Source organism: Hyla sarda, unplaced genomic scaffold (genome assembly GCF_029499605.1).
Source record: "Hyla sarda isolate aHylSar1 unplaced genomic scaffold, aHylSar1.hap1 scaffold_173, whole genome shotgun sequence".
In the NCBI taxonomy this organism is placed as follows: domain Eukaryota; kingdom Metazoa; phylum Chordata; class Amphibia; order Anura; family Hylidae; genus Hyla; species Hyla sarda.
The window spans coordinates 131456-142839 of NW_026608371.1; the positions used below are offsets into that span (position 1 = coordinate 131456).

Genomic DNA, 11384 nt, shown 5'->3' on the forward strand with positions numbered 1-11384 from the left:
TTCTGTCCCCCTCGTCCTCTCAGGTTGTCTCGTTCCTCCCCTCAGGGTCCCTCTCGCCCTCTCTCTCTCTCTCTGGGGGTTCCCTCTGTCCCCCTCGCCCTCTCAGGTTGTCTCGTTCCTCCCCTCAGGGTCCCTCTCGCCCTCTCTCTCTCTCTCTCGCTCTCTCTCTCTGGGGGGTTCCCTCTGTCCCCCTCGCCCTTCTCAGGTTGTCTCGTTCCTCTCCTCAGGGTCCCTCTTGCCCTCTCTCTCTGGGGGGGGTCCCTCTGTCCCCCTCGCCCCTCTCAGGTTGTCTCGTTCCTCCCCTCAGGGTCCCTCTCGCCCTCTCTCTCTGGGGGGGTCCCCTCTGTCCCCCTCGCCCTTCTCAGGTTGTCTCGTTCCTCCCCTCAGGGTCTCTCTCTCTCTCTCTCTCTCTCTCTCTCCCTCTCCCTCTCCCTCTCCCTCTCCCTCTCCCTCTCCCTCTCCCTCTCCCTCTCCCTCTCCCTCTCCCTCTCCCTCTCCCTCTCCCTCTCCCTCTCCCTCTCCTCTCCCTCTCCCTCTCCCTCTCCCTCTCCCTCTCCTCTCCCTCTCCCTCTCCCTCTCCCTCTCCCCTCTCCCTCTCTCTCCCCCTCTCTCCCCCTCTCCCCCTCTCTCCCCCTCTCTCCCCCTCTCTCCCCCTCTCTCCCCCTCTCTCCCCCTCTCTCCCCCTCTCTCCCCCTCTCTCCCCCTCTCTCCCCCTCTCTCCCCCTCTCTGCCCCTCTCTGCCCCTCTGCCCCTCTCCCCCTCTCCCCCTCTCCCCCTCTGCCCCTCTGTCCCCCCTCGCCCCTCTGTCCCCCCTCGCCCCTCTGTCCCCCCTCGCCCCTCTCAGGTTGTCTCGTTCCTCCCCTCAGGGTCCCTTGCCCCCTCTCTCTGGGGGGGTTCCCTCTGTCCCCCCTCGCCCTCTCAGGTTGTCTCGTTCCTCCCCTCAGGGTCCCTTGTCTTCCATCCATCAGCTGAAGGACTCTCTGAAGAAGGATTTGGCGGCTCATCAGCTTTACCTTCAGGCCATAGAGACCCGGCTGAGCGGCCTGGAGCGGCGGGCACAGGACGTCACCAGACACCTGGAGAGAGCCAGTAAGGAGTGTGGGGGTACTACTCACCCATCATCCGCCCCATCTGACACTACTCCCATAATTCTTCCGCTCCTCCTGTCCTGTAGATCTGGAGCTGGAGGCCATAAAGCAGGGAAGCGTCTCCCTGAAGACCCTGGTGGACGAGCAGATGTCAGAAGACGCGGGGGAGCGGAGGAGCGGGCGGCCTGTATGTATCGGATCCTTAGTGGTCTACATTGGCTGTCCGGCATGCTGGGAGTTGTAGTTTCGCAACAGCTAGACGTCTAATGTAGACCAGTGGATTGTGTAGTATGGTTTTACTTTATACCGGGTCGCCTCCAGCTGTTGCCAAACTACAACTCCCAGCATGGCCAGAGATCTTGTGACCCCCAGATAAGAACATGGCTCTTTACTTCTCCCTTCAGGAATCTTGCAGAAGGAAGGACTCGGGCCGCAGGTGTGCCAGCGAGTACCCCAGCAGGAGGTGGCGGTGGTGGGCACCACAGGGAGGATCTGCAGCTCTCCACATGTCAGCGCCATGTCAGTGTGAGTATAAAGGGGGCCGGCGTAGGGTCAGGGGGTCTGTGGGCACAATACTGGGGGAGATCACAGCCGCGCCATAAAGTGACCAATATTACACATAAATGGGAATGTCGCGTCTTGGAAACGCATTGTCTTGGGTTTCCAAGATGTCTGCTTGCTGTAGGTGAATGGAACCTCTAGAGCAGTGGTCTTAAACCTGCGGACCTCCAGATGTTGCAAAACTACAAATCCCAGCATGCCCGGACAGCCGTTGGCTGTCCGGGCATGCTGGGATTGTAGTTTTACAACATCTGGAGGTCCGCAGGTTGAGGACCACTGCTCTAGTGCATCATCCCCCACATCAACCCATGACATCATGGCAGTTGCAAAACTACAACTCCCAGCATGCATTGGAGAGCCACAGGTTAGGTGAAGGTATTAAAGCAGAATGTACAATACGGGGCGTATACTGCCCTGTCAGATTATGGGGGTGTGAGGGTATATGGGGGGCTCCCGACAAAGGATCAGACGTGACCGATGGTTCAGTCCCCCGAGCTAAGACACCTCCAGAGGAGTCCGGCAGCTGCATTCTCCTCTCAGGTGAGCGTGCATCTATTCTCAATGCTAAGTGTGCATGTATATAGGGCGATCAGTAGAGGGAGCTGTTGACCATCACTATAGAGTCTTGATAAAATGTAATGGCTGCACGGAGCGACCAATCAGACGGCAGCGCTTTGAGGAGCAGGAATCTCATTGTTTCCTTATTGGCAAATCAACTAAACCGATGTTATGTAATCACATGATAACCACAGGGTGTGGAGGGCGAGCGCTGCCTCCTCCACTGCCATTAGAACAGGCCTCCTCATCATCCGTATAACTACACTCCTCCTCCTCATCATCCGTATAACTACACTCCTCCTCCTCCTCATCATCCGTGTAACTACACTCCTCCTCCTCATCATCCGTATAACTACACTCCTCCTCCTCCTCATCATCCGTATAACTATACTCCTCCTCCTCCTCATCATCCGTATAACTACACTCCTCCTCCTCCTCATCATCCGTATAACTACACTCCTCATCATCCGTATAACTACACTCCTCATCATCCGTATAACTACACTCCTCCTCCTCATCATCCGTATAACTACACTCCTCCTCCTCATCATCCGTATAACTACACTCCTCCTCCTCATCATCCGTATAACTACACTCCTCCTCCTCATCATCATCCGTATAACTACACTCCTCCTCCTCATCATCATCCGTATAACTACACTCCTCCTCATCATCCGTATAACTACACTCCTCCTCCTCATCATCCGTATAACTACACTCCTCCTCCTCATCATCCGTATAACTACACTCCTCCTCCTCATCATCATCCGTATAACTACACTCCTCCTCCTCATCATCATCCGTATAACTACACTCCTCCTCCTCATCATCCGTATAACTACACTCCTCCTCCTCCTCATCATCCGTATAACTACACTCCTCCTCCTCCTCATCATCCGTATAACTACACTCCTCCTCCTCCTCATCATCCGTATAACTACACTCCTCCTCCTCCTCATCATCCGTATAACTACACTCCTCCTCATCATCATCCGTATAACTACACTCCTCCTCCTCATCATCCGTATAACTACACTCCTCCTCCTCATCATCCGTATAACTACACTCCTCCTCCTCATCATCCGTATAACTACACTCCTCCTCCTCATCATCCGTATAACTACACTCCTCCTCCTCATCATCCGTATAACTACACTCCTCCTCCTCATCATCCGTATAACTACACTCCTCATCATCCGTATAACTACACTCCTCATCATCCGTATAACTACACTCCTCATCCGTATAACTACACTCCTCCTCCTCATCATCCGTATAACTACACTCCTCATCCGTATAACTACACTCCTCATCCGTATAACTACACTCCTCATCCGTATAACTACACTCCTCATCCGTATAACTACACTCCTCATCCGTATAACTACACTCCTCATCCGTATAACTACACTCCTCATCCGTATAACTACACTCCTCATCCGTATAACTACACTCCTCATCCGTATAACTACACTCCTCATCCGTATAACTACACTCCTCATCCGTATAACTACACTCCTCATCCGTATAACTACACTCCTCATCCGTATAACTACACTCCTCATCCGTATAACTACACTCCTCATCCGTATAACTACACTCCTCATCCGTATAACTACACTCCTCCTCCTCATCATCCGTATAACTACACTCCTCCTCCTCCGTATAACTACACTCCTCCTCCTCATCATCCGTATAACTACACTCCTCCTCCTCCTCATCCGTATAACTACACTCCTTCTCCTCATCATCCGTATAACTACACTCCTTCTCCTCATCATCCGTATAACTACACTCCTTCTCCTCATCATCCGTATAACTACACTCCTCCTCCTCATCATCCGTATAACTACACTCCTCCTCATCATCCGTATAACTACACTCCTCATCATCCGTATAACTACACTCCTCCTCATCCGTATAACTACACTCCTCCTCATCCGTATAACTACACTCCTCCTCATCCGTATAACTACACTCCTCCTCATCCGTATAACTACACTCCTCCTCCTCATCATCCGTATAACTACACTCCTCCTCCTCATCATCCGTATAACTACACTCCTCCTCCTCATCATCCGTATAACTACACTCCTCCTCCTCATCATCCGTATAACTACACTCCTCATCCGTATAACTACACTCCTCATCCGTATAACTACACTCCTCATCCGTATAACTACACTCCTCATCCGTATAACTACACTCCTCATCCGTATAACTACACTCCTCATCCGTATAACTACACTCCTCATCCGTATAACTACACTCCTCATCCGTATAACTACACTCCTCATCCGTATAACTACACTCCTCCTCCTCATCATCCGTATAACTACACTCCTCCTCCTCATCATCCGTATAACTACACTCCTCCTCCTCATCATCCGTATAACTACACTCCTCCTCCTCATCATCCGTATAACTACACTCCTCCTCCTCATCATCCGTATAACTACACTCCTCCTCCTCATCATCCGTATAACTACACTCCTCCTCCTCATCATCCGTATAACTACACTCCTCCTCCTCCTCATCATCCGTATAACTACACTCCTCCTCCTCCTCATCATCCGTATAACTACACTCCTCCTCCTCCTCATCATCCGTATAACTACACTCCTCCTCCTCCTCATCATCCGTATAACTACACTCCTCCTCCTCCTCATCATCCGTATAACTACACTCCTTCTCCTCATCATCCGTATAACTACACTCCTTCTCCTCATCATCCGTATAACTACACTCCTCCTCCTCATCATCCGTATAACTACACTCCTCCTCATCATCCGTATAACTACACTCCTCATCATCCGTATAACTACACTCCTCCTCATCCGTATAACTACACTCCTCCTCATCCGTATAACTACACTCCTCCTCATCCGTATAACTACACTCCTCCTCCTCATCATCCGTATAACTACACTCCTCCTCCTCATCATCCGTATAACTACACTCCTCCTCCTCATCATCCGTATAACTACACTCCTCCTCCTCATCATCCGTATAACTACACTCCTCCTCCTCATCATCCGTATAACTACACTCCTCATCCGTATAACTACACTCCTCATCCGTATAACTACACTCCTCATCCGTATAACTACACTCCTCATCCGTATAACTACACTCCTCATCCGTATAACTACACTCCTCATCCGTATAACTACACTCCTCATCCGTATAACTACACTCCTCATCCGTATAACTACACTCCTCATCCGTATAACTACACTCCTCATCCGTATAACTACACTCCTCATCCGTATAACTACACTCCTCCTCCTCATCATCCGTATAACTACACTCCTCCTCCTCATCATCCGTATAACTACACTCCTCCTCCTCATCATCCGTATAACTACACTCCTCCTCCTCATCATCCGTATAACTACACTCCTCCTCCTCATCATCCGTATAACTACACTCCTCATCCGTATAACTACACTCCTCATCCGTATAACTACACTCCTCATCCGTATAACTACACTCCTCATCCGTATAACTACACTCCTCATCCGTATAACTACACTCCTCATCCGTATAACTACACTCCTCATCCGTATAACTACACTCCTCATCCGTATAACTACACTCCTCATCCGTATAACTACACTCCTCATCCGTATAACTACACTCCTCCTCCTCATCATCCGTATAACTACACTCCTCCTCCTCATCATCCGTATAACTACACTCCTCCTCCTCATCATCCGTATAACTACACTCCTCCTCCTCATCATCCGTATAACTACACTCCTCCTCATCATCATCCGTATAACTACACTCCTCCTCCTCATCATCCGTATAACTACACTCCTCCTCCTCATCATCCGTATAACTACACTCCTCATCATCCGTATAACTACACTCCTCCTCCTCATCATCCGTATAACTACACTCCTCCTCCTCATCATCCGTATAACTACACTCCTCCTCCTCATCATCCGTATAACTACACTCCTCATCCGTATAACTACACTCCTCATCCGTATAACTACACTCATCATCCGTATAACTACACTCATCATCCGTATAACTACACTCATCATCCGTATAACTACACTCCTCATCCGTATAACTACACTCATCATCCGTATAACTACACTCATCATCCGTATAACTACACTCCTCATCCGTATAACTACACTCATCATCCGTATAACTACACTCCTCCTCCTCATCATCCGTATAACTACACTCCTCCTCCTCATCATCCGTATAACTACACTCCTCCTCCTCATCATCCGTATAACTACACTCCTCATCATCCGTATAACTACACTCCTCATCATCCGTATAACTACACTCCTCATCATCCGTATAACTCATCATCCGTATAACTCATCATCCGTATAACTCCTCATCGTCCGTACAACTACACTCCTCATCGTCCGTACAACTACACTCCTCATCGTCCGTACAACTACACTCCTCATCGTCCGTACAACTACACTCCTCATCGTCCGTACAACTACATCCTCATCGTCCGTACAACTACACTCCTCATCGTCCGTACAACTACACTCCTCATCGTCCGTACAACTACACTCCTCATCGTCCGTACAACTACACTCCTCATCGTCCGTACAACTACACTCCTCATCGTCCGTACAACTACACTCCTCATCGTCCGTACAACTACACTCCTCATCGTCCGTACAACTACACTCCTCATCGTCCGTACAACTACACTCCTCATCGTCCGTACAACTACACTCCTCATCGTCCGTACAACTACACTCCTCATCGTCCGTACAACTACACTCCTCATCGTCCGTACAACTACACTCCTCATCGTCCGTACAACTACACTCCTCATCGTCCGTACAACTACACTCCTCATCGTCCGTACAACTACACTCCTCATCGTCCGTACAACTACACTCCTCATCGTCCGTACAACTACACTCCTCATCGTCCGTACAACTACACTCCTCATCGTCCGTACAACTACACTCCTCATCGTCCGTACAACTACACTCCTCATCGTCCGTACAACTACACTCCTCATCGTCCGTACAACTACACTCCTCATCGTCCGTACAACTACACTCCTCATCGTCCGTACAACTACACTCCTCCTCGTCCTCGTCCATCTTATAACCCCCACCCGTATAGCCACACCCTCCTCCCCCCACCCTTATAGCAGCTGACTCCTCTGCAGCCCATGGGGGGCGCTGTGAGTAACCAGGTCTGTACATCACAGGTTTGTCTTGGGTCAGTGGGGCGCTGCTGTGACTTGTAGTTCCCCCTTAACCACTCTTTCTGCTGTATTTCCAGGTGCTCTTAGAACAGATAACGCAGCAGATCAACCAGATGGAGAGCGACATAAATGTCACGTCAAAGCTGCGCCAAAGTGCGGGGTAGCGAACGTGGAGCGCTGATCTTCTCGTCGGTGATCTGCTCAAGCACCTGAAGGAAGAATCGCTATCATTAAAGTAATATTTAATAAACCTATTTATTAACTGCATGACCCGCGCTCCGGTGTCTGATTATAAGAGGATCGGTACGTTAGAAAAAAATATGGCAGCCTTAAAGGGGCACTACAGCATTTAAAACTTATCTATATTGCGGGGCTCTGAACTCTTGAACTACTAACCCCCCCCAAACCCTGTGATCTCCAGAATGGGGTCCTATCTGTAGGGTGCGCTCATCTGTCCAGAGATAATAAGGAACTCTCTTATTCCTGGTAAAAGACTGACCTACTGGTTAAAGGGGTCTGGACCACTATGAACATTAAGAGCAGTAGGGAACCTCAGGGTATGATGTTTGAGGGTCTTCTCTAGAGTTTCTCAACAAAGGTGCCTCCAGCTGTTGCAAAACTACAACTCCCAGCATGCCCAGACAGCCTTTGGCCGTCCAGTCGTGCTGGGAGTTGTAGTTTTAAAACAGCAGGAGTTGCTCTACTTTGGAAAAAAACTGGTGTAATGCATCATGGGATCCTTCCATGGGTGAAATGTAACCTTGGAATGTAGAACGTCCTGTCCTAGTTTGTCTGTAATAAAATAGCGGACATTCAGAGAAAAACTGTCCCCTATGGGGAGGTGTCTTCTATTGAGAAAAAGGCTCAAATCTTTTTAAATGACCAAATACTGTCCTGTACTTGTTCCTGGGTGTAATTACCTATAAAAGATGATAAAAAAGTGATATTGCAGTAGAATCTCCCAGTGCGGTTTAATCACTCCCCGTATCACTTTATTTCCCCCTCTTGATCCCTCCAATGCCACTTCATTCCACCCCTTGAACCATTTTGTGCCATTCCATTCCCCCCTTTATACCCTGTGCCTTTTTATTCCCCCTACTCCCTGTGCCGTCTCATTTCCCCTTGATCCCCCCCCCCATGCCACTGTATTCCCCCTGTGCTTAATCAATCCACCCACCCCGTGTCCCACATCACTTTTTCCCTTCCCTCATCCCCCTGTTGTTCTTCTTACCTGGCCAGCAGGCTCAGGTGCATGGGCTCTAAGCGCGTTTAACGTTCTCCTAAGGTCCTCTGCACTGACGGAGAGCAGCAGCGGCAGCTGTAGGCACTGATGAGTGATGTCAGGAGCGTCACACATCAGTGCCTGCAGCCGCCGCTGGTCACAGCCTCTCAGTAAGTGCAGCGCAGAGGATGTCAGGAGAAGTCAAACCTGCTGAGAGCCCCTGCACATGAGCCTGCTAGCCAGGTAAGAACAGGGGGAGGAGGGAAGGGAAAAGTGATGTGGCACAATGGGTGATGGGGGAGATAATTTGGCACAGGGGGTGATAAAGGGAGAAAGAGAGCACAAGGGGAAATGTGGCACAGGGAGGGATATGGTGGGGAGGGGGGGGGGGAGGAAGAGAATGATGTGGCCGGCAGATGTGCAGAAGCAAGAGACTACTGTTTAAACATCGTTCTTCTGTGCTGGGGCATCTGTAGGGGGTGTAGCGGGAGCCTGGGCATTTTAATGGGGTATTGGCTGTATTCCCCTGATGACGACAGCCCTGTGTACAAGGTAGGGCTGGCACATGAGCCTGGTCCGCTATTGGGAATGTCCCATATTTGGAGGGTGCAAATACACTGTTCAAAAAAATAAAGGTCTCCCTGCGATAACACATCCTAGATCTGAATGAACTAATCTTATGAAATACTTTCCTCTTTACATAGTTGAATGCGCTGACAACAAAATCGCCAAAAATTATCAATGGAAATTATCAACCCCTGGAGGTCTGGATATGGAGTCACCCTCAAAATCACAGTGGAAAACCCCACTACAGGCCGATCCAACTTTATGTAATGTCCTTATACAAGTCCCAATGAGGCTCAGTAGTGTGTGTGGCCTCCACGTGCCCGTATGACCTCCCTACAACGCCTGGGCATGATCCTGATGAGGTGGGGGATGGTCTCCTGAGGGATGTCCTCCCAGACCTGGACTAAAGCATCCGCCAACTCCTGGACAGTCTGTGGTAGATGGAGCGAGACGTCCCAGATGTGCTCAATCGGATTCAGGGGAACGGGCGGCCAGTCTATAGCATCAATGCCTTCCTCTTGTAGGAACTGCTGACACACTCCAGACACATGAGGTCTAGCATTGTCTTGTATTAGGAGGAACCCAACCGCACCAGCATATGGTCTCACAAGGGGTCTGAGGATCTCATATCGGTACCTAATGGCAGTCAGGCTACCTCTGGCAAGCACATGGAGGGCTGTGCGGCCCCCCCCAAAGGAATGCCACCCCCCACCATTACTGACCTACCACCAAACCGGTCATGCTGGAGGATGTTGCAGGCAGCAGAACGTTCTCCACGGCGTCTCCAGACTCTGTCACATGTTCTCAGTGTGAACCTGCTTTCATCTGTGAAGAGCACAGGGCGCCAGTGGTGAATGTGCCAATCTTGGTGTTCTCTGGCAAATGCCAAATGTCCTGCACAGTGTTGGGTTGTAAGCACAACCCCCACCTGTGGACGTCGGGCCCCTCATACCCCCCCTAATGGAGTCTTTCTGACTGTTTCTGTGGACGCATGCACATTTGTGTCCTGCTGGAGGTCATTTTGCAGGGCTCTGGCAGTGCTCCTCCTTGCACAAAGGCGGAGGTAGCAGTCCTGCTGATGTACTGGCCTGTCTCCTGGCAGCACCTCCATGCTCTGGACACTACGCTGACAGACACAGCAAACCTTGTCACAGCTCGCATTGATGTGCCATCCTGGATGAGCTGCACTACCTGAGCAATTTGTGTGGGTTGTAGACTCCGTCTCATGCTACCACTAGAGTGAAAGCACCGCCAGCATTCAAGTGACCAAAATCAGCCAGGAAGCATAGGAGCTGAGAAGTGGTCTGTGGTCACCACCTGCAGAACCACTCCTTTATTGGGGTGTCTTGGTAATTTCCACGTGTTGTCTGTTCCATATGAAATTGATTGTCACTCGGTGTTCTTCCTGAGTGGACAGTGGGATTTCACACAAGTGTCAGTGACTTGGAGTTACATTGTGTTGTTTATGTTCCCTTTTTAGGTTTTTGAGCAGTCTATATTAAGTCTTATGGGGGGACTGCTGGGGAATAGAACACTGTCCGCTATTGGGAGGTCTTCTAGGGGAGATTTTACTGTATTTGGAGATGGTTTGGAACATTCACACCAAAGAGTTTGTGTCCTGTCTTATGTCCGCCATATTTTTGCCCCCACCTCAGAAGGGAACTTAAATTATCATTAACACCAATTAAGCCAGGCAAAGCCATAATGGCGTCCTTCCATTGGGTGAAATGTAACCTTGGAATGTGTGGGTGACGTCCTAGTGCAGCTGCTATAAAATAAAGGAGTAGAGGGGGCGACTTCGAAATCTGTGGTTCCCTCTGAAGGAGAATATCTGGATCCTTCCTTGATGCCATCCTGGATTGGTCTCAAGACAGGAAGAAAAGGCTCCTCTCCATGTAATCCCGGGCCCCTCTCCATGTAATCCCGGGCCCCTCTCCATGTAATCCCGGGCCCCTCTCCATGTAATCCCGGGCCCCTCTCCATGTAATCCCGGGCCCCTCTCCATGTAATCCCGGGCCCCTCTCCATGTAATCCCGGGCCCCTCTCCATGTAATCCCGGGCCCCCCTCCATGTAATCCCGGGCCCCCCTCCATGTAATCCCGGGCCCAACTCCATGTAATCCCGGGCCCAACTCCATGTAATCCCGGGCCCAACTCCATGTAATCCCGGGCCCCCCTCC

The 11384-nt window shown here is 50.3% G+C and overlaps 1 protein-coding gene across 1 annotated transcript in view; it reads left to right on the forward strand.

Annotated features, from left to right (window-relative positions):
- LOC130312787 (uncharacterized) overlaps positions 1-7676 on the forward strand; it is a gene marked incomplete in the record, with an annotated part of 19327 nt that extends 11651 nt beyond the window's left edge. The window contains 4 exon segments of the mRNA XM_056552602.1: positions 945-1089; positions 1175-1275; positions 1493-1613; positions 7494-7676. Coding sequence (XP_056408577.1) covers positions 945-1089; positions 1175-1275; positions 1493-1613; positions 7494-7597 — 471 coding nt within the window.
- Between the last annotated feature and the right edge of the window lie 3708 nt (positions 7677-11384).